We start from the raw sequence: 23,818 nt of genomic DNA, 5'->3' as shown, positions 1-23,818 counted from the left end.
TTTTTTTTTAAATACAATCATTTGGCCTACTGAATTTTGTAGACTGCTTTTTACACTGAATATTAGCATTTTCCCCATCGTTACATATTTTTGAAAAACATCAGTTCCAAGATCGGTGAACTGACGGCTGAACCATAATTTATGTAACTAATCCCAGTGTCAGATACAAAAGCTATTTTCAACTTTGAACACTATAAATAACACAGTAAAGAGTATCTGTATATTAACTTACAAACATTTGTGCACTTTCCTGATTGTTTCCTTAAGACAATTTCTTAGAAGTAGAATTGTTGGTTCAAAGAGGGTGAAATTGTTTTTAAGGTTTTTGATTCATTCTGACAAACTGCCCTCCAGAAAGGGGGCTGATTTCAGGGCCAGTGCAGGGAAAATATAGGATGAACCTGGAACATTGTTTGATGCCAGAAAGTAAAGAAATGCTTGGAAAAAGATGAGGGCATGTCCAAACAGGAGCCAACCTAAAGGATCTCCCGATGGCCCAAACCTGGAAAAATAGAGCAACAAAATATATAATTAATGTAATGTATTTTAACTCATAGAATATAATTAACATCTATGAGTCCATCCTGGTATAAATAAATTAACAATTAAATGAGGGAGAAGGGACATCTCTTCCTTGCAGAAAAATTCCAACAAACAAATGTAGAAGGAATGAGGGAAACAGAAAAACAGACAGCTGTCCCATAGTGTCTATGGGAGACTGGTTCCAGGAACCCCTATAGATACCAAAATCCACAGATGCTCAAGTCCCTTACATAAAATGGCGTAGTATTTATGTATAACCTATGCACATCCTCCTGTATACCTTAAATCATCTCTAGATTACTTGTAGTACCTAATACAACATAAATGCTATGTAAATAGTCGTTATACTGTATTGTTTTAGAAATAATGACAAGGGAAAAAAGTCTGTAAATATTCAGTAGATGCTACCATCATTTTTTCTCCAAATATTTTAATCTGCAGTTGATTGAATCCACAGATGCGGAACCCATGGATATGGAGGGCCAACTGTAATTAGGCAAACACCACAGTAATAACTGCAGACAAGATCCACTGATGCATGCTAAAATTAGCTGCTGAAAGTTTAGAAAGAAATATGATGTTTGCATACTTTCAAAGAATCACCCCCCAAGGTGTTTTTAAATTAGCCTTTCCCCATTCATCGACCAGTCCAACATCTACCTACAAGACTTCAATACTCATCTATAAATTGTTTACCTGCAAAGTCTTTCTTGACCTCCCTGGACTGAAGGTAGTTCCCCATCTCCAGGCTCATATAAAATCTTGCACGTCGCTCTACAAAAGCATTTACCACTCCTTAAAGTATTGCTTTGCCTACCTGTTTTCTCCTTTAAACTGTGATTTCCTGGAGGCCAAGGCTATGCCTTAGTCACAGCTATAGCCCCAGTGCCTAGTAGAATGTCTGCCAAATGGCGAGTGCCCAATAAGTGTTTGTTAAAAGACTGGTAGTATGTTCTTTTTGTAAACATAGAGCTGTATTAGATGGTGATAAACTCTAGAGACAGAATATAATTTGATTTTACTGTTTTTACATATATGACAATATTCTAAGCTAGTAACATTTAAGAATTTGTTTCAAAGAGTTTTACAATAGGTTTACTTAAATAGATTTACTCTATTTATCAAAGCAATGGATTATGGATGCACAAAGGGCTGTTTCCCTTTTAAAACTGAATGCTTTTAACAGCACCCAAATCACATCTTGAATGCTTTGCTGCTTAGAAATTTCTTCTGCTAGATACCCTAAATCATCTCTCTCAAGTTCAAAGTTCCACGAATCTCTAGGGCAGGGGCAAAATGCCACCAGTCTCTTTGCTAAAACATACCAGGAGTCATCTCTGCTCCAGTCTCCAACAAGTTCCTCATTTCCATCTGAGACCACCTCAGCCTGCATTTCATTGTCCATTATCATTATCAGCATTTTGGTCAAAGTCATTCAACAAGTCTCTAGGGAGTTCCAAACTTTCCCACATTTTCCTGCCTTCTTCTGAGCCCTCCAAACTGTTCCAACCTCTGCCTGGTACCCAGTGCCAAAGTCACTTCCAAATTTTCGGGTATCTTTTCAGCAGTGCCCCACTCTACCAGTACCAATTTACTGTATTAGTCAATTTTCATCCTGCTGATAACTACATACCCGAGACCGGGAAGAAAAAGAGGTTTAATGGACTTACAGTTCCATATGGTTGGGGAGGCTTTACAATTATGGCAGAAGGCAAGGAGGAGCAAGTCCCGTCTCACATTGATGATGGCAGGCAAAGAGAGAGCTTGTGTAGGGATACTCCCCCTTACAAAACCATCAGATCTAGTAAGACTTATTCACTATCATGAGAACAGCACAAAAAAAGACTTGCCCCCATAATTCAATCACCTCCCACAACATGTGGGAATTGTGGGAGTTATAATTCAAGATGAGATTTGGGTGGGGACACAGCCAAACCATATCAGATGGGTAAGAAAATTTTTATTCAAATACCCATTTTATAGTCTAAAAACACTGAGACTGAGATAAAATAACTAAGATAAGGTAATACTCTCCTGCTTCAAAGCCCTGTCATCTTTCCATGATACAAGAATACTTGGTGACAAATCTTGACAATGCTACCTCATGACAGGCAATGCAGGCACTTATCATTTCTCTCCTATATTACTTCAATATTCTCTTAATTGATGTCCCTATCTCCAATCCTTGCCTATTTCTAATCTTTCCCTCAAACTGCACCCAGAATCACAGTACTAAAACAAATTTGATAATGTTACTCCCTACTTAAAATTACTTTCTAGAATGGCCATGTACAAGAAAACTTTCTGTGATGACAGCAATATTCTGTGTGGTGAAATATAAGAGCTACTTAGCCACATGTGGCTATTGAGCACTTGAATTATGTCTAGTATGACTAAGTTACTAAATCTTTAATTTTAATTGAAATTTAAATAGCTAATATGGCTAGTATCTACTGTATTAGACAGTAAAGCTCTAATCAATAGGGAGCCTTTTTTCTGATCCTGGTGAAAATCACTAAATAAATAAGTAGGAGCAAGAAAAAGTAAAATTTTAATGCATTTTGTAAACTAAAACACTATAAAAATATTAGCTGGCATTATTAAAAGTATAGGTTATACTGACCTATTAGCATAGCTGGTTTTTTTTTTTTTTTTTTTTTTTTTTTTTTTTTTTTTTTTTTTTTTTTTTTGCTTTTCTGTATTTTCTGATCTTTCAGTAGTGGGTTTGTACTGTTTTCATGTTTTTTAAATATAAAAACTTGATTTTGAAAAAAAGAAACCTAAGTATAAACAGTTCTTTATTAGGCAGAATCATATATGCAGAGTATGTGTGTTACATAGCAAGAGGAGAAACCACTGAAACGAATAGGAAACACTGGGACTAAATTTCCAAAGAATCTCCCAATTCCGCAATGAAGTAACAACCAAAAACTGGTTACATTTAAAAGTAGCAAGTACTTCCAGGAAAGTTTTATAAACGCATTAAAGACTTTTTTATTTTGGGACGGGGTGCTGGTCATTTCAGATCTTGGGGCCTTCTTTATGTCCCACAAGCAGGAGTGATTGCTCAGAGTATGGGAGGATCTCCAAACACCAGGAAGAAACTGAATCCCTGAACAGACCAATAATGAGTTCTTTACTTGAGGCAGTAATAAATAGCCTAAGAACCACGAAAAGCCCACGACCAGACAGATTCACAGCTGAATTCAATCAAATGTACAAAGAGCTGGTACCATTCCTACTGAAACTATTCCAAAGAATTGAGGAGGAGGGACTCCTCCCTAACTCATTCTATGAGACCAGCATCATCCTCATACCAAAACTTGGTAGAGACACAACACCAAAAAAACCTTCAGGCCAATATCCTTGATGAACACTGATGCAAAAATCCTCAACAAAATACTGGCAAACCAAATCCATCAGCATATCAAAAAGCTTATCCACCACAATCACAATCAAGTAGGCTTTATCCCCAGGACGCAAGGTTGGTTCAACACACTCAAATCAATAAATGTGATTCATCACACAAACAAGAAGTAAAGACAAAAACCACATGATTATCTCAATAGATACAGAAAAGGCTTTCAATAAAATTCAACGTCTATTCATGCTAAAAACTCTCAATAAACTAGGTATTGAAGGAACATACCTCAAAATATGAAGAGCCATGTGTGACAAACCCACAGCCAACATCACAACATCATACTGAATGGGCAAAAGCTGGAAGCATTCCCCTGACAACCAGCACAAGGTAAGTATGCCCTCTCTCACCACTCCTACTCAACACAGTATTGGAAGTTCTGGCCAGGGCAATCAGGCAAGAGAAAGAAATAAAGGGCATCCAAATAGGAAGAGAGGAAGTCAAACTATCCATGTTGGCAGATGGCATGATCCTTTATCTAGAAAACTCCATAGTTTCAGCCCAAAAGCTTTTTAATCTGATAAACAACTTCAGCAAAGTCTCAGGACACAAAATCAATGTGCAAAAATCACTAGCAGTGAGTCAAGGCCGGCTCTAAAAAATAAAAATAAAAAGATACAAAAATAAAAACAAAAATCACTAGCATTCCTATACACCAACAACGGTCAAGCCAAGCGCCAATCAGGAACAAACTTCCATTTACAATTGCAACAGAGAAAATAAAATACCTAGGAATGCAGCTAACTATAAGGAGGTGAAAGATCTCTACAAGAACTGCAAACCACTGCTCAAAGAAATCAGAGATGACACAAACAAATGGAAAAACATTTCATGCTCATGGATAGGAAGAATCAATATAGTCAGAATGGCCATACTACCCAAAGCAATTTATAGATTTGAAGCTACTCCTATTAAACCATCATTGACATTGTTCATAGAACTAGAGACAACTATTTTAAAATTCAAAAGGAAACAAAAAAGAATCCAAATAGACAAGGCAATCCTAAGCAAAAAGAACGAAGCTGGAGGTACCTGATTTCAAACTATACTACAAGGCTACAGTAACCAAAACAGCATGGTACTGGTATAAAAACAGACACACAGACCAATGGAACAGAATAGAGACCCCAGAAATAAGGCCTCACACCTACAACTGTATCATCTTCGACAAACCTGACAAAAACAAGCAATGGGGAAAGGAGTCCCTATTCAATAAATGGTGCTGGGATAACTGGCTAGCCACATGCCGAAGATAGAAACTGGACCCTTCCTTACACCATATACAAAAATTAACTCAAGATGGATTAAAGACTAAAATGTAAACTCAAGATGGATTAAAGACTTAAATGTAAAATCTAAAAGTATAAAAACCCTGGAAGACAACCTAAGTAATACCATTCAGGACAGAGACACGGGAAAAGATTTCATGACAAAAACAACAAAAGCAACTGCAACAAAAATATTGACAAATGAGAGCTAATTAAACTAAAGAGCTCCTGCACAGCAAAAGAAACTGTCAACAGAATAAACAGACAACCTATAGAATGGGAGAAAATTTTTGCAAATTATGCATCCAACAAAGCTCTAATATTCCACATCTATAAGGAACTTAAACAAATTTACAAGAAAAAAAAAACCATAAAAAGTGGACAAAGTATATGAAAAAAACACTTTTCCAAAGAAGACATACATGCAGCCAACAAGCATATGAAAAAAAAAAAAATGTTCAACATCACTAATCATTAGAGAAATGCAAATCAAAACCACAATGAAACACTACCTAATACCAGTCAGAATGGCTAGTATTAAAAAGTCAAAAAAAGGCCGGGCGCGGTGGCTCAAGCCTGTAATCCCAGCACTTTGGGAGGCCGAGACGGGTGGATCACGAGGTCAGGAGATCGAGACCATCCTGGCTAACACAGTGAAACCCCGTCTCTACTAAAAAATAGAAAAATCTAGCCGGGCGAGGTGGTGGGTGCCTGTAGTCCCAGCTACTCGGGAGGCTGAGGCAGGAGAATGGTGTAAACCCGGGAGGCAGAGCTTGCAGTGAGCTGAGATCCGGCCACTGCACTCCCGCCCAGGCGACAGAGCGAGACTCCGTCTCAAAAAAAAAAAAAAAAAAAAAAAAAGTCAAAAAATAACAGATGCTGGTTAGGTTGTGGAGAAAAAAGAACACTTATATGCACTGTTGGTGGGAGTGTAAATTAGTTCAACTACTGTGGAGAGCAGTGTGGCAATTCCTCAAAGAAAGAAAAACAGAATTACCATTTGACCCAGCAATCCTATTACTGGGTATGTACCCCAAGGAATATAAATCATTCTATTATAAAGACACATGCACACGTATGTTCTCCACAGTACTATTCACAATAGCAAAGACAAGGAATCAACCTAATTGCCCATCAATGACAGACTGGATAAAGAAAATGTGGTACAAATATACCATGGAATACTATGCAGCCATAAAAAAGAACAAGATCACGCCCTTTGCAGTGACATGGCTGGAGCTGGAGGCCATTATCCTTAGCAAACTAACACAGGAACAGAAAACTAAATACTACATGTTGTCACTTATAAGTAGGAGCTAAATGATGAGAACACATAGACACATAGAAGGGAACAACACACACTGGAGCCTATCAGAGGGTAGAAGAAGGGAGAGGATCAGAAAAAATAACTAATGGGTACTAGGCTTAATACCTGGCTGATAAAATAATTTGTACAACAAACCTCCATGACATAAGTTTACCTACGTAACAAACCTGCACATGTACCCCTGAACTTAAAATAAAAGTTACAAGGCCAGGCATGGTAGCTCAGGCCTGTAATCCCAGCACTTTGGAAGGCCGAGGTGGTCAGATCACCTGAGGTCAGGAGTTTGAGACCAGCCTGGCCAACATGGCGAAACCCTGTCTCTACTAAAAATACAAAAATTAGCCAGGTGTGGTGGTATGCATCTGTAATCCCAGCCACTTGGGAGGCTGACGCAGGAGAATCACTTGAACCTGGGAGGCAGAGGTGATAGTGAGCCAAGATTGTGCCACTGCATTCCAGTCCGGGTGACAGAGCACAACTCCATCGCAAAAAAATAAAAAATAAATAAAATAAAAGTTACAGAGATGTTAAAATGCATTACTACTAGTAGACAAAACAAATTGGACTTCAAACAAATGAACATAATACAACCTATTCAAAAAGGTCAGTTCATCAATTGAAAAGCTTAAACATGAAATATTTTTCTCATTGTAAAAACAAGTACAGCATATCAAACTATGTCTGTGTATCCATAATAGCAAATTAATTTTTCTTTGTCTTTTAGCATCCCAAACCCTCCCCCTCTCCAGAGGTAACCACTTTTACCAGACTGGAGTATACCTATCCAATTTTCTATGCATTTGCATATATATACACACACATACAAACACATACACACATTGTTATGGTCTGAACTGTGTACTCCCTGCCCCCACAAATTTATATGTTGAAGTCCTAACCTCCGATACTTCAGAATGTGACTATATTTGGAAAGAGGGCCCTTAAAGAGGTAATTAAAGTTCAATGAGGTCATTAGGGTGGGCCTTAATCCAATATGACTAGTATACTTCTAAGAAGAGGATATCAGGACACAGACACACACAGGGGAAAAGACCATGTGAAGACAGAGGTATAAGATGGCCATCTACATGCTAAGGAGAGACCTCAGAAGAAATCAACTCTACGGACACCTTCATCTTGGACTTCATGGGTTCCAGAACTGTGAGAAAATACGTTTCTGTTGTATAAGCTACCCAATCTGTGGTGTTAAGGCAAACGGAGCAGGCAAGCACACATGTACATGCACAGTTGTTAAGTCACTATAGTCAGAGTAGTTGAAGAAAGAGTTCATACTTAGGAAATATTCATGCAGTCAAAAATATGAATATATTACAGTGATATTACAGTATAAGCTACTCAAGATCAGTAAAAACAATTTGATAAGTAAACCAAAATTGAAGTTTCACCTTGTCTTTTTCTAATATGCTTTGAAAAGCATAAGTTTAAAAGCCGCTCTCCCGAAACATCAGCACCTAAGGAACTATACCCTTAGGATGCAGTTTCCCTACTCTAATATCCATTCCTCTCTAGATATTGTAAAGAAAACTTAACAGAGGACTAATGAACATCCCAAAATACAGTGTGCAGTTAAAATTTCTACAAAGAGCAAATTTTTATATCTTATTCCTCAAATAATGTTATCCTGTAAGTCACTTTATCTTAGCAAATGATGCTCACAAATAAAGTAACTCAAAAATTTCAGGATAAAAAGTAGGTGTGCTTTGGTTATTGAACCAAAACTGACAACAATCAGTGATGCTACTCCACCACGGTACCATATGCCTAATGACAGAAATGCAATGGACAAACTTATGAGGTTGCCCTGAAGAAAGTTAGCTTTCAATTCCAAATGTATAGCAGTGGAGCAAATATTATTAATTATTATGTTAGACTTCTGTTTTGGTTTGATTAGAGTTTAATCATTCATTTTACATATATTTTCTGATTGCCTATTACATGTAACATACCGTGCCTAGCTCTGTGGAAGATAAAAACAAAAAGATTACTGGAATATATTAGCCTTTTAGGCACATAAAATCTTACCTCCTCCACAAGATACATAACTACTTGTAGGAAAAAGTGTTGCAGGAGTTCAGAGGAGGGAGAAATCAAAGTCTTATTAGCTTATAAGGAATGGTTTCAGGGAACGGACTGACCTTTGACTAACATTTGAAAAATAGGCACGAGTTAGAGGGCATTTCAGACATAGGGTATGGCATAAAAAAAGGAACAGACACAAAAAAGTACACGGTCCAAGGAACAGGGAGTAATATAGGGTGATTGGAGGGACAATCTGTTTACAATATGACCAGCAATCTAGTTAGGTGGAAATTTTTAAGGCTAAGATGCAAAGCCCACTGAAGTTTATGCAGGGAAGTGATGGGATAAAAGTTATGCCTTAGGAAGAATGATCTAGATGTGCTGTATAGGATGGATTGAAAGGGCAAATCCCTGAAAGCAGGGAGAAAACCCATGCATAAATAAGGGTCTAAAACTAGGGCAGAAGTTAAGGGACTGAAAAGGACAGAAGAAGCCATAGCTACTACGAAGAAATGTTCACCTACCTAACCAGATTACTGTGAAGAGCAAATGATGTTAAATAAAGACTTGAAAAGTATCTTTACTCACTAGTGGCAAATCCTACAAGGGAGTCAAGAGAGCACAGATGAAGACTTCAAGGAGATGGATTTTAGGAAAGAAAGGAGAAAACCAAAACAACAAAAATATCACCTTTTGCAGGTAACTATATATACCTATTAACATTACTAAAAAGTAATTAAAAGACCTAATTTTGGTCAAGACTGAGCACCAAGAAAAAAAAATGCTCACAAGTAAAAAGAAACAGAATTTAAAATTATCCCAATAATGTAAAAATTATGTACATGAAAGAACAGAGATTCAAAGGAAAAAGGAAAAATTATTTAATGTGGGATTGTAGATATCTGTCTTAACGTTTTTATTAGATATGGTTTTGTATAATTAAAATGGGGAAAATGTAAAGCATAAGAATCATATACAGAAAGGGCAATTTTATCCCTTTTCATAGACCTTATTTTACAATATGGGAAAGAACATACTTTTCTTTGAAAAAGCAAAATATTTAAGATAACACTGACAATAACAATACAGCAATAAATGATATTAATTTTATAACAATTGCATAACAATAATTAAATGATAAATTATGCATTTATCATTTAATCAAAATTTTGATATAAGTTTCCATTCTATTTCTACCCCACTGCCCAGTGACAAGTGCTCTTTATCTTGCCACTGGCTACTCAGGAACTCCATTAGAAACCCACCAGCCAGCAATATTGTATTAATCAGGGATTCTCGACTGGAAGAGAGGATATGTTTCTGATTCCCCTGAAATTGCATGCAAAATGAAGCATGTACATATGTGTATTTTTCTAGGGCGAAGGTCTATGGCTTTTATCAGATTCTCAAAGGGCCTCGTTTTCTAAAACAAAGTTTAGAAACATTAAATTTTTTTCCTCTTCCTAATAATCTTAATAACTAGTTAAAACCAATGTGTCAATGACTTAGATAATGTTATTTATTCAACTATCTCTGAATAAGGAATCCCCTGAATTCCTCTTCTCAAGCCCCAGTGCCACTTTCAACTAAAACCTTTATATTTCCATTCCTTATCATATACAGCCCATGTAAGGTATATCTTTATTTACAACTTTTATAGCATTGCTGCTATTCTTCACCACCCCTTAGAATCTATTTCTACCATCCTAGATGATTTCAGAACCTAGTTTACTTTTTCCTCCACACTACTCCATCTTCCCAACACTACCAAATACTAAACTCATAATTAAATTCAATTTTTCTATTCCTACTCTTAGATATACAAATATGACGAGAACAATACAAATTTGTCCCATTAAAAATTCATGTGAACTTAAACTTACCCTATGTTGCTCCTGAATACTACACTAGTAGTAAACTAGGATCACAAAGTAGAGGTACTATATACAAAGGGCTGTTCCTAAAGGATTACAGTAAAGAAACAAGAGAGCTGCAAGAAACCTTAGAGATCTGGTAGACAAATATTACTAGTTTACAGAATCTGATGTTCAAAGGAACAAGTTATCTGTCCAAGATAATTAACAGTACAAATAGAGCTCAGGCAGTCAAGTGTCCTGGTCCAGTGTTGACTCCACAATACCAAGTTATGCCCTTTGCACACCAGTTATTTCATTATTTTTAACATTTAGAAATAAAAATCCTTTAAGTCATCTGTATTTTCTTTACAGTAAGGCTTACTACTACCTCAAGACCCCTTAATAGTATTCAATATCATTCCTTCCAAGCTTACTGGGTGAGAACAATGCAGGGGACAATTAAAAGCCTTATTGAAATCAAGATAGACTGTCACTCACTCACATGAAGAATTGGTTTGGTATGTCTTGCTCTTTTCAAAACCAAGCTGGCTGCTTCCTAATAGCTAATATTTTTCTAATGACAGTAAATTATTGTTTAATAATTTTAAAAGACTTTCTTGGCTTCCTAATAAATGAGATTCCTAATAACTTCTCCTTTTCCCTCTTCCCCCTCATTCTTCCAGCTTAAGAAAGTCCTACAAATTTTATCTTAACTTCATCTGCCTTATTGGAGAACTACAGAACAAAAACCATTCCCACGAGATCATGTGTTAGAAACTTTCAACCATAAAATACTTTAAAAACCTTAATAAAATCATCTGGATTTGCTTCTTTAGCCTAATCTCCTGCTATTTCCTATCTTGAATGACTCACTACAGTCTAACTACATTCAGTTCTATAAAAGGTCCGTGTTCTCTCTGACTTGTGGGCCTTTGCACATGCGATTCCTTCTTTAACTGACTAGCTTCTAATTTTTCAGCTCTTGCCTGAGGTATCGGTTACTCAAGGCAATCTTCTCTACCTTAACATTAGACTTAATACCCCTCACATATACTCTCCCATACCTTGTACCTTTCCCATTATTACACAGCTCCACTATATTTTAATTGCTGATTAATTTACATATTTCCCACTAGATTTTAAGCTCTTTAAAGACAGGACTTATATTTTATTTTGTTTGCTCCTGTAGAAGTGTTCAATACTTACTGAATCATAAATTTCATTCCATCAGCCTTCCACATGCTTAGTGTCATTCCTTATTCTCCCTGTTCAGAATATTCTCCCGAGTTCTATCACCAGCATGAAATACTCTCTATAATCTGGTCCTTAACTTCATCTGCCTTATTGGAGAACTACAGAACAAAAACCATTACTTTTATGGTTATCGCTATTTCCTCTGGATGTCTATAGCCTTTACTGTACACACTATTCATTTGCTAATTAACCCACCACTGTGTTTTTCAGTTATTTTTGTAATGCATAGATCCAATCTCCTTAACTAAACTGTACAATCCTTGAAGGCATAACTGTATGTCTCTCTTAGTACCCTATTATCTAGCACAGGGCTATGTACAAGGTAGACGTTAAATATCTGTAGACGAAGAATCAAAATTTAAGAGGTTGTTTCTCATACAAAGCTGACAATATTTTAAAGTGATACTGATAAATAAGTGGTGGCAATTAAACCTCTTGTCAATACACAGAAAATAAAAAGATATGCTTTAGTACAGTTAAGTGCAAATAATTTTTTTAAAAACCGTTCCTGAGTGAGAGGTAATAATGGACTCAAATATTAAGAGGTACTACAACCATAGCTACATTCATAAGTTAAGGATAAGTAGCCTATGGCTTCCAAAATAACCTGTGAGCAGAGAACATCACTGTATTTTTCAGATCTAGGACAATCATATTTATATAAGACTTTAAGGCAGTCTATGTTTTGGAAAGATAGTTATGGTTTTGGCCTATCAAGAAGCACGCCTGTCAGCAAGGGAGTTAACTGGCGCCACTTGTTTATCGATAGCTTACTGTCATTACAGTGCTCTCCGAATTGCTAATTCCAACTGAGTAAAATCTGAACCACAGATAAACTGTCCCAAATTCCATTACTAATGGGGGAAAATAACCCAGTCTTCCTCGTATTTAGAAAGGTAAGCAGGCTGGGAATGGTGTCTACCCCAAACCTTAATATGAGAGAAAAACTATGACTCCTACGAGAGACTCCAGCGCTCCAGGTGTCCTCTGCCCAGAACCTCCTGCCCCGTTTCCCTTTGCTGAACTAAAAGGTTTTCTTCTTCGCCCTTTCCTCAAATTACTGACGTTAATTTCCTTCACTTACTGCTGCTCCGAGTTAGCCATGACTTTCTTCTTAGTGCTCTCGCTGCCCCGAGGTCACGAGGGCAACCTTTTCCCTACAGGTCCCCTTGCCCTTCACCCTATTCTTCCATGTCAGTGGCATCTCACCTTGTAGGCTCGAGCGGTTCCCAAGGCGCCGAGTTGATGTGGCCTCCACTGCGGACCTGAGCCGCTAACAGAGACTAAAGACCGGATCAGAATCGCGGACTGCCGGCGCTTTTCGAAAGCAGCCGCCGCGGCCGCCCAGCGCCAAGAATGCATCGCGAGCAGCGCCATCTTGAGCGAGGAAAGAGGAACCGAGACAAGAGGATTATGGGACACTGGCGGACTGAATTCGGCTACCTTGTCTCTCCTCTCCTTGTTTTCCCAGGGCCCCAGACCGGAAATGGATTCTGTTTGAAGATTCGGATGCATTCGCGCAGCCTCTTCTATTTTTTTTGTTTCATTAGGGTCGAGCTTTGATTGTTTTCCTTACACAACCGGGAATATTGGAGTAACACTGTCTTTTTCTCTTTTCCTGGAGTTGCCAGATGAAATACAGGATGCCTACCAAGTTTCAGTTTCACATAAACAAGGAATCATTTCTTCGTACATGTGTCCCAAATATTGTATCTGCTAAATCTGTCAACCCCATGTCGTCATTCTACTCTCTTACCTCCTCCAACTCAATGTCATGCTCCCCTCTCTCCATTTTCCCTATGCATATTCTTATCTCCACTTTCTTCTGAATTAAGAAAAGGTTAAATTACAGACGTTAATTTCCCCTGGGAGGAGGCTTGCGCTGTGAGATTTACTGCTTCTCCGTCCTGTAAGGACTTTTACTTTGCTGATTGATCTCTGTTACGCAAACCTTGGGGCAGTTTTCCTTTGGTCTGTTGCTCGTGGTACACTCTCACACACACACACACACACACACACACACAGACTACAGACATCTTTACTAATTTTGTCACTCTTTCTGGCTCTTCGCTTTCGTTTTTGCAGCGTACCTAATTCTTGATAAATCGCTTAGGTTGACTGAAGGGTGGTAAAGTGAAATGTATGGAGAGAAATCCATGTTTAAGGACAGGCTTATATTCTTTTGTCACCACTATTATCAAACAAAATGTCAAAATATGTTTACAGTTATCTAGGAAACTGCATTTCCAGTTGTAAATGTTACCTGAAACCCCGGAGACAATAATGTAGTTGCAATTTTATATTCATTGCTGCATTCTCCAACTTTTCACACAAAAGAGACAAATAATTATGGACTTTTTATGAAGAGGTACTTTGGACTAGTAAGTCTGATAAGGAAAAACAGAAATTTGTAACTCATGCAGTTAGCTTTTTTGTTCTGGAATTCATTCGAGGGGATGCTTGAGCTAGTTATTTAAGGAAAAATAGAACTCGAGTTGAAGAGGTTGACTGGAATTACGTGTAAAGAAGACATGTTAAAAGCATGAAGGCATAAGAAAACATTTCAGGTTCAGGAGTCTATGGAGTTTGGGAAAGTAGTAGGAGATTAACCTGAGTGAACAGAGACCTGAAGGTAAAGGACTTTCTATTTCATTCTAAGAAGTTAATACTTTATCCTATAGCCAGTGAAGAGTGAAGTGAAGAGTTTTAATCAGGAGAGTAACATGATCAGATTTATATGTCCATTAAGCTACTCAGGCTTAAGTGAGATGGTTGGAATGGACGGAGTTCATATTGAAGTCATGAAGTTAATGCAATAGTTCAGTCATAAAATAAAGGCCTCAACCTAGCAGTAGCAGTGGCAGTAGATCGATTGCAGGGCAATTAAGAGATGGAATTGGCAGGACTCAGTGACGAATTGGATGTTTCTAGCTTCTTATTGTATTGTTGACGGTAGATCAGTAATGGTCTCTTATTAATGACTATATTGTCATCAACAAATATTTATTCAGCATGTATTCCGTGTTAAGATAGCTACAGTATACATTAGAGAAACTCTAGACTCTACTAATGATTTCTCTTAGGGCTGAATATCGCCACTGAATCTTACCACCCAGTTGTGAACTCTTTGAATGGAGCCAAATTATTTTTTTCCAAAAGTAGTGCTCATTGTAAGCCAACTATTTTGATCAAAAAGTGTGAATAACGTTGGAATACCCAAGTAGTTACTCTATGATGAGCTAAAGTGAGGCAAATATTTGTTTGCCAAATAAGCCAAAGAAAATTTCCAGGGCACCCAGAAATAGAACGTGAAGCATAATAAGAGTTGCACACTGCTGGGGAAGAGCAGCAACAAAAAGGCCAACTCAGCCTGTAATAACTTGACACATAACTGTCTGACATAAATTAAAGAGACAGAGGTATACACAATAAAAGCTGCTATAAATATCTGCTACAACCACAGATCACATGATAGCACTTTGTGTATGCAATAATTATACTTAAATGTGTATAGTATTTTGTAACTTACAATCTGCTTTGTCATACCTTATTTCATTTAGTCCTCACATCAACCGTGGAAGATAGGTATTATTTACTAATAGTACCATATTTATGAGGAAACCGAGGCTAAGAAAAGTTGTGACTAGGTCAGAGGCCACAGAGCTAATGGGATGGAGACCAAATCTAGGTTTTATTACTCCAAACATAGTGCTCTTTTCACTTAATAACACCTGAAATGTGGAAGAAACACTTGAGCAATTTAAAAAGGCCACAGTGGTCTTCTGTTTCTAAAAAATGCCAGAATTTATTCTCACCTCAGGACCTTTCCACTTGCTTTCCCCTCTACCAGGAATATCTTTCCTGTAGATTTTTAAATGACTTTTTCTTATTCAGGTCTCAAAACAAATGTCACCTGCTTAGAGAAGCTTTCCAAGAGAACCTTATCTAAAGAGGCCACTCCCTGTCCCCACCACTCTGTATCACCATTGCCTTGTGTTATTTACCCTAAAATCTTGCTATTCCAATGTGATCCACGGACCACTAGCATTGGCATTACTTGAGAGGTTGTTAGAACTGCAGAATCTTTTTTAGCTATTTTGAACTATACAATAAATTATTGTTAACTATAGTCACCTGCCCTACTGTACTATAGAACACTAAATCTTACTCCTTCTAACTACATTTTTGTGCCCATTAACCAACCTCTTCATTGTCCCTCCCTTCTGCCCTTCTTACCTTCTGATAAGCACTATTCTACCCTCTACCTTCATGAGATCTACTTTTTTAACTCCCACATATGAGTGAGAACATGTGTATTTGTCTTTTTGTACCTGGCTTATTTCACTTAGCATGATGACCTTCAGTTCCATCAATGTTGCTGCAAATGACAGGATTTCATTGTTTTATGGCTGAACAATATTTTATTGTGTATGTATACCACATTTGGAAGAAAGAACCTTCCCAACACAAAGAAAAACTAAATATTTCTTTATTTGATTATTACCTTGTTGTATATGTTGTTTATGCTATCATATGCATGTATCAAAATATCACATGTACTTCAACAATATGTACAACTATTACATAGCAATAAAAAATGAAATGCAGAATCTCAGGCCCGATGCCAGACTTAAAGATTCAAAATCCGAATTTTAATTAGAATGCCTCAGGTTGTTCATATGCACATTCAAGTTTTAGAGGCACCTTTAGAGCACCTATCACTTTCTGAAACTAACTTCTTTATTTTCCATGTACTTTTAACATTTGGAAATATTGAATCATAACTGAAAATTACAAAGAAAAATGTAATCACCATGTACCTACAACCCAGCTTAGTCATAGCTTAACATTTTACGATATTTGCCTTAGATTGATTGGTTGATTGATTTTTGAGACGGAGTCTTGCTCTGTTGCTCAGGCTGGAGTGCAGTGGCACGATCTTGGCTCACTGCAACCTCCACCTCCTGGGTTCAAGCGATTCTCCTGCCTCAGCCTCCTGAGTAGCTGGGACTACAGGTGCATGCCACCATGCCCGGCTAATTTTTTGTATTTTTAGTAGAGATGGGGTTTCACTGTGTTAGCCAAGGTTGTCTCGATCTCCTCACCTCGTGATCCACCCGCCTCAGCCTCCCAAAGTGCTGGGATTACAGGTGTGAGCCGCTGTGCTTGGCCTGCCTCAGATCTTAAAAATAATGACTTAGTTGAAGATCCCTCCCTGCATTGCCCTTCTCTAATCCTAGTCTCTTTATCCTTGTGGATTTACTTCTGTTTTGTTCTTTTATGTTATTTTGGTGGAGTCTGTAAGGAAGAGGTGATAAATAGGTTTCATTAATCCACCATGATTATCTGGATGACCTACTTATTTTATGAGGCTGGTATAAACTTAATACATGGACAAGGATCGTACAAGAAAATTATAGGTCAATCTTGGTTATGAACATAAGTGAAAAACTCTTTAAAAATAGTAGGCTCAACATGCTTAATGACATTATACTTCTTACTTCTGGTTATAATTTGTCTTGCCAGAATGCATCCTTTAGTGATTCTTTCACTGAAGTTCTGTACATAGTAACTGAGTCTTGAAGTTCCTGAAAATATCTTTATTTCATCCTCATTTTGCATAATATTTCAGCTGAGTATCAAGTTTTAGGTTGATAGATTACTGAATTAAATTTCTGTGGAAATAAATTTTCCTGTCATTACATTATTATTATTATTATTATTATTATTATTATTATTATTATTTGGTAGTGAGAATCCTTGTGTGTTTTGTGATTTTTTGTTATAATCTCTTCTTTAAGAGATTTTTTTGTTGTTGTTATAATCTCTTTCCTAAGAATTCTGCACGTACATTGGGTTGTGGAAATGTCACTACATGACAGTTTTGTGTTTGCTTCTGGAGTGTTTCTACAGAATTTACCAGTTTGAGATCAGTTTTTAGTCTTTTGGGTTTTTTTTTTGAGCTTTGATTTTCCATGCCATATATGTAGTATGTGTATGGATCCTGCACCCATGCACAGTGCAGATTTTTCGTGGAGAATCCACAACTGAGAACAGATGTATTGCTTTCAGGACCACGTTCCTAGGCCAAGGATCAGAGTTTTTCTAGTACTCCTTTTTGCAGGAAGCCCAAATCCAGCTCACTATCTACAAACTGGATCTGTGGCCTCCTACCCATTTCAGTAGGGCATGAAAACCCAAGCCACATGGGAGTGGAAAAGGATTTGACTACATAGGAGCATGGAAGAATGATTTAACTGTTCTTTATCTTGATTGTGGTGGTTGTTACACTACTGTATGCATTTTTTAAAACTTGCAAAACTATACACTAAAATAGTGATTTTACTTTATTACCTTAATTTATAAAAGAAAAAAAAATACCCCAGACTTTGTCTTACATCTGATTTGTCTATGGACCACTGGGCTTCAACTCTTTACTCTGTTCTGGCTGTGATTTTCCTCTTTGTTTCTAACCTCTAGACATTTCCTTTGTTTGCTTTCAAGCTCAACTACGCATTTTTTAAAAAACTGTGGGGATTTTTGTTGCTACTTTTAACCAACTTGTCTGTGTTTGGAACCTGTAGGGTAGTGTCTCTTACATTTTGTCAGTTAGCCCTCTTGTCTCTATTATATACCTCTTAACTTGGTATTTACACTTTAAAAAATACAGCCCAAAATTCCCTTCCCCCAAAATAAGGTGCATTGCATAAAGATGTTTATATCAGTGTTATTAATAATAGCAACTTTTTCTGTTGTTTTATTTGTTTATTTATTTTTTAGAGACAGAGTCTCGCTCTTGTCACTCAGGCTGGAGTGCAGTGTTGCAATCACAGCTTACTGCAGCCTCAAGCTCCTGGACTCAAGGGATCCTCCCACTTCAGCCTCCCAAGTAGCTGGGACTAAGGTGCATACAACCGTGCCCGACATATATTTAAAAAAATTTTTTTTGAGACAGAGTCTTGCTCTGTTGCCCAGGCTGGAGGGCAGTGGCACCATCTCGGCTCACTGCAACCTCCACCTCCCGGGTTCAACCAATTCTCCTGCCTCAGCCTCCTGAGCAGCTGGGACTAAAGGTGCATGCCACCACACCCAGCTAATTTTTTTTTTTTTTTTGTATTTTTAGTAGAGATGGGGGTTTCACCATATTGGCCAGGCTGGTCTCGAACTCCTGACCTTGTGACCCACCTGCCTTGGCCTCCCAAAGTGCTGGTATTACAAGCATGAGCCATTGTGCCTGGCAAAAAATGTTTTAAAGATGGGATTTCTCTATGTTGCCCAGGCTGGTCTCAAACTCCAAGCCTCAAGTGATCCTCTTGCCTCAGCCTCCCCAGTGGCTGAGATTTACAGGCATGAGCCACCATAACCAGTGCAACTTTTGAAAATAATTCCAAATATTCCAAAAGCAGTTCAAGGAAATACCTCAACAGCTATTATTTGAAAAGTATATGTATGGACTTGCGTTGATATGGTATATGGGAAAGTATATATGAAATAATGTTGAATAAAGCAGAAACAAATATATATATCCATTTATGTGTATGTATATATAAACATATGCACACACATGTTTATTACTATTGAGATTTTAGGAGAACATTGCACAAAATAAGTAGTTGTTTTAAAGTTATGTTTATCACTTTTTTCCCCTTTTTTGAAGGGAATATTTATTGGGCATTTATTCTGTTTTAAGCACTGCGCTGCACTGCACTGGGTGCTTTAAGTTGTCTCATCGAATTTAATCCACTCAATGCACATAAAGATTGGTTTCTGTTATAATCTCCACCTTACAAATGATGAAAATGAAGCTCTGGGCTTGCCCAAGTAGTTTGGAAGTGGTAGAGATGATATCCAAATCCAGAAGGTCTGATTCCAGAGCCCATGCTCCTTATAACCATGCCAGGGAGGGTTTTAATAATAGTCATTTGTATAAAAATTAAATTTTAAAAATTAATGCAAAATTTTAGTTATTTTTTAACAATAAAAATATAGAGATTTTAGTCAACTTTAATGCTTAACCTCCATGGGAAAAAATCTTTTACAAATTTGTAAATGAGCTGGTTTCTTTGTGTATCATGCAAAATAATATCTTAATCCTTGTATATAATAATCACAGCTATTAATTATCGAGTGCTTCATCTGTAACAGGGAGTAGCTACTGCTTTACATACATGATCATATAATCCTCTCAAATATTGTATGAGGTAGCTAATATTATAATCACCATTTTTTTCTGCTGATGTAACCTGAGACTTACAGACATTAAAGAATTTTCCCAAGATTGCTTACCTAGTAAACAGCGGAGTCAAAACTCAAACCTAAACCTTACTTTAAAGTCTATACTGCCAACCTAAACTATGCTGCCTTTTCTTGTATGTGTCAAAGTCACTTGTAGAATTTAGGGGGCATGCCAAATCTGTTTTCACTGTAATTTTGTGGGCACTCCTATGTATTATAAAGCAGTGACCCAGCTTTATCTCGACAAAGAATAATCTTGTGGGAATTTTGTAGGACTGCGGGACTCCATGTAGATGGCACAATAAGAATCATCTCCTTTTGAACACTATGTATACCATTGCTCCAAGAGTCATCAAGTTTATCCCTTAGAAATATTTCTAGGTATGGCCCAGAAATTCTACCCAGGCTGCCTCAGCACCATGTACCGAGCACTCCGGCTCCTCGCGCGCTCGCGTCGCCTTGTGCGGCCTCCAGCTTCAGCCTCAGCCTCAGCTTCGGCTCGCGGCTTAGGTGGGGCGGCCGTGCCCTCGTTTTGGTCCCCGAACGCGGCTCGAATGGCAAGCCAAAATTCCTTCCGAATAGAATATGATACCTTTGGCGAACTAAAGGTGCCAAATGATAAGTATTACGGCGCCCAAACCGTGAGATCTACGATGAACTTTAAGATTGGAGGTGTGACAGAACGCATGCCAACCCCCGTTATTAAAGCTTTTGGCATCTTGAAGCGAGCGGCTGCTGAAGTAAACCAGGATTATGGTCTTGATCAAAAGATTGCTAATGCAATCATGAAGGCAGCAGATGAGGTAGCCGAAGGTAAATTAAATGATCATTTTCCTCTCGTGGTATGGCAGACTGGATCAGGAACTCAGACAAATATGAATGTAAATGAAGTCATTAGCAATAGGGCAATTGAAATGTTAGGAGGTGAACTTGGCAGCAAGATACCTGTGCATCCCAATGATCATGTTAATAAAAGCCAGAGCTCAAATGATACTTTTCCCACAGCAATGCACATTGCTGCTGCAATAGAAGTTCATGAAGTACTGTTACCAGGACTACAGAAGTTACATGATGCTCTTGATGCAAAATCCAAAGAGTTTGCACAGATCATCAAGATTGGACGTACTCATACTCAGGATGCTGTTCCACTTACTCTTGGGCAGGAATTTAGTGGTTATGTTCAACAAGTGAAATATGCAGTGACAAGAATAAAAGCTGCCATGCCAAGAATCTATGAGCTCGCAGCTGGAGGCACTGCTGTTGGTACAGGTTTAAATACTAGAATTGGCTTTGCAGAAAAGGTTGCTGCAAAAGTGGCTGCACTTACAGGCTTGCCTTTTGTCACTGCTCCAAATAAATTTGAAGCTCTGGCTGCTCATGATGCTCTGGTTGAGCTCAGTGAAGCCATGAACACTACTGCCTGCAGTCTGATGAAGATAGCAAATGATATTCGTTTTCTGGGTTCTGGTCCCCGGTCAGGTCTGGGAGAACTGATCTTGCCTGAAAACGAACCAGGAAGCAGTATCATGCCAGGCAAGGTGAACCCTACTCAGTGTGAAGCAATGACCATGGTTGCAGCCCAAGTCATGGGGAACCATGTTGCTGTCACTGTCGGAGGCAGCAATGGGCATTTTGAGTTGAATGTTTTCAAGCCAATGATGATTAAGAATGTGTTACACTCAGCCAGGCTGCTGGGGGATGCTTCAGTTTCCTTTACAGAAAACTGCGTGTTGGGAATCCAGGCCAAAACAGAAAGGATCAACAAGCTGATGAATGAGTCTCTAATGTTGGTGACAGCTCTCAATCCTCATATAGGGTATGACAAGGCAGCAAAGATTGCTAAGACAGCACACAAAAATGGATCAACCTTAAAGGAAACTGCTATTGAACTTGGCTATCTCACAGCAGAGCAGTTTGACGAATGGGTAAAACCTAAGGACATGCTGGGTCCAAAGTGATTTAAATAAATTTATAATGAAAATAAACATGTATACAATTAAAAAAAAAAAAGAAATATTTCTAGGTATACCCTAATTTCTTTTCTTTTCTTTTTTTTTTTTTTTTTTTTTTTTGTATTTTTAATACAGACGGGGAAGGGGGGTGGGTCTTACCATGTTGGTCAGGCCGGTCTCGAACTCCTGACCTCAGGTGATCCACCCACCTCAGCCTCCTCCCAGAGTGCTGGGCGTGAGCCACCACGCCCGGCAGGTATATCCTAATTTCAAGTCTCTTGAAGAGCTAACTTGCTTGCTGTTTTAAAGCTCCATGGTTTTACTCTGGTATGAAGGATCCAGTGAACTGTGAAAACATGTCTTTGTATCTGTGTGGCTGGCATGTAGACCCATGATAAAGCTATAGATTAAAAACTCAGTATGATGTTTTTAAGGTCTCAGAGCTCACTTCAAAGTTTTCATTTTAAACTCTCCAAGTTGCAATTTCAAGATATTCTAAAAGACATTGAAGTGGGGTGACAGAATGAGAATGAGAAAAATTAGAGAGTTATCTGGAAAATTATTTTAATGAGATGGGTTACAAAGGGGTCGATAGGGTTGAGTGTGACATCAATTTTTAATAGGCTGATCCTGATGAGGGTTCGTATCTGTCTATTAATGTAATATCAGTAAGATCCCTCTGGCTATAAAACCCATGATTCTGTGATTTCTTACTAACCCGAATCATTATTTACTTTATGTTTGAGGGAGCCTCTCTGGCAGAATCAGATTTTTTTAAAAGATCTATTGTTACCCAGGTAACTGCAATAATTACAGTAGTATTAATAATTACAGAGAAGGAAGGAAACTCAGGTACGTGGAGGCAGTACTGAATGGTATGATTGCAAAAGCATCAGTAGGATGTTGTACTGATTTCATGTTGCTGCATAACAAATTACCATAAACTTTGTGACTAAAAACAACATACGTTTATTATCTCACTATTTCTGTGGGTCAGTAGCGTAGATACAGATGAGTTGCATTCTCTGCTCCAGATCTCACCAAGATAAAAATCAAGATATCAGCCAGGGCTGCAATCTCATCTGAGACTTGGAGTCCCTCTCTCAAACTCACTGATTGCCCCAAAATTCACTTCCTTACAATTGTAGGACTGAAATCCTTGTTTTCTTGCTGGCTGTTGGCTGAGGACTACTCTTGTTTCTAGAGGGATCCTCAGATCCTTGCCACGTGACCCCTTTTATAGGTAATTAACGTGATTGGTTGCTTCTCCACCGCCAGAAAGAGAATCTCTTTGGTTTTGAATCTTTCTTTCAAGAAAGGACAGGACCCTCTTTTAAAGGGCTTGCCTGATTAGAAAAGACCCACCCAAGATAATCTCTTTTTTGATTAACTTAAAGTCAACTGATTCAATGCCTTAATTACATCAGCAAATTCCCTTATCTTTGCCATGTAACATAATCAAATCAGTGGAGTGATATCCCATCCATATTCACAAGTTCTGCCCACACTCAAGTGGAGGGGATTATGTAGGGTATATATACTAGAGGGTGGAAATGATAGTGGCCATCTCAGAATTCTGCCTATGACAAAAAACTGGGGTTGAAGATCAAGTTGTAAATGAAAATATGTCTGCACAAAAACCTGAACATGAATGTTTACAGCAGCATTGTTTAGAATAGCCGAAAAGTAGAAACAACTTAAATGTTCATCAATTGGTAACTGAATGAACAAAATGTCGTATATCCATACAATAAAATTGCTATGGTTTAAGTATGCCCCCTAAAAAGCATGTTTTAGAAACTTAATTCCCAATTCAGCTTAATTCCTATTAGCTGAGGCCTGATGAGTGATATTTAGGTCATGAGGGCTACACTCTCATGAATGAATTAATGTTGATTACTAAAGGGCTTGAGGGCTGGGTG

The 23,818-nt window shown here is 37.9% G+C and overlaps 3 protein-coding genes across 5 annotated transcripts in view; 2 read left to right on the top strand and 1 right to left on the bottom strand.

The window, feature by feature from the left end:
* ABCB7 (ATP binding cassette subfamily B member 7) overlaps positions 1-13,148 on the bottom strand; it is a 122,807-nt gene extending 109,659 nt beyond the window's left edge. Inside the window, exon 1 of one of the 3 annotated variants that reach the window (XM_030933927.1) lies at positions 12,919-13,148. In XM_030933927.1, coding sequence (XP_030789787.1) covers positions 12,919-13,086 — 168 coding nt within the window. In that variant the 5' untranslated portion in view covers positions 13,087-13,148. The remainder of the gene's footprint in view (positions 1-12,918) is intronic. The other 2 variants (XM_030933926.1, XM_030933925.1) reach the window with 2 other exon arrangements.
* Positions 13,149-13,178: 30 nt separating this feature from the next.
* Positions 13,179-23,818, top strand: part of UPRT (uracil phosphoribosyltransferase homolog) — a 173,238-nt gene continuing 162,598 nt past the window's right edge. Inside the window, exons 1-2 of the mRNA XM_030933924.1 lie at positions 13,179-13,363; positions 18,490-18,613. The gene's annotated coding sequence lies outside the window, so the exon portion shown is untranslated. The remainder of the gene's footprint in view (positions 13,364-18,489; positions 18,614-23,818) is intronic.
* On the top strand, positions 20,342-21,942 carry LOC104656242 (fumarate hydratase, mitochondrial-like). The gene has a single exon (XM_010355869.2). The coding sequence runs from the start codon at positions 20,364-20,366 to the stop codon at positions 21,900-21,902; it is 1,539 nt and encodes a 512-aa protein (XP_010354171.2). The 5' UTR covers positions 20,342-20,363; the 3' UTR covers positions 21,903-21,942.

Source organism: Rhinopithecus roxellana, chromosome 7 (assembly GCF_007565055.1).
Source record: "Rhinopithecus roxellana isolate Shanxi Qingling chromosome 7, ASM756505v1, whole genome shotgun sequence".
NCBI lineage: Eukaryota > Metazoa > Chordata > Mammalia > Primates > Cercopithecidae > Rhinopithecus > Rhinopithecus roxellana.
This window is presented reverse-complemented; position numbering and strand designations above follow the sequence as displayed.

Coding starts and splice junctions, on each gene's coding strand:
- LOC104656242 (XM_010355869.2), top strand. CDS start 20,364: ATGTACCGAGCACTCCGGCTCCTCGCGCGCTCGCGTCGCCTTGTGCGG.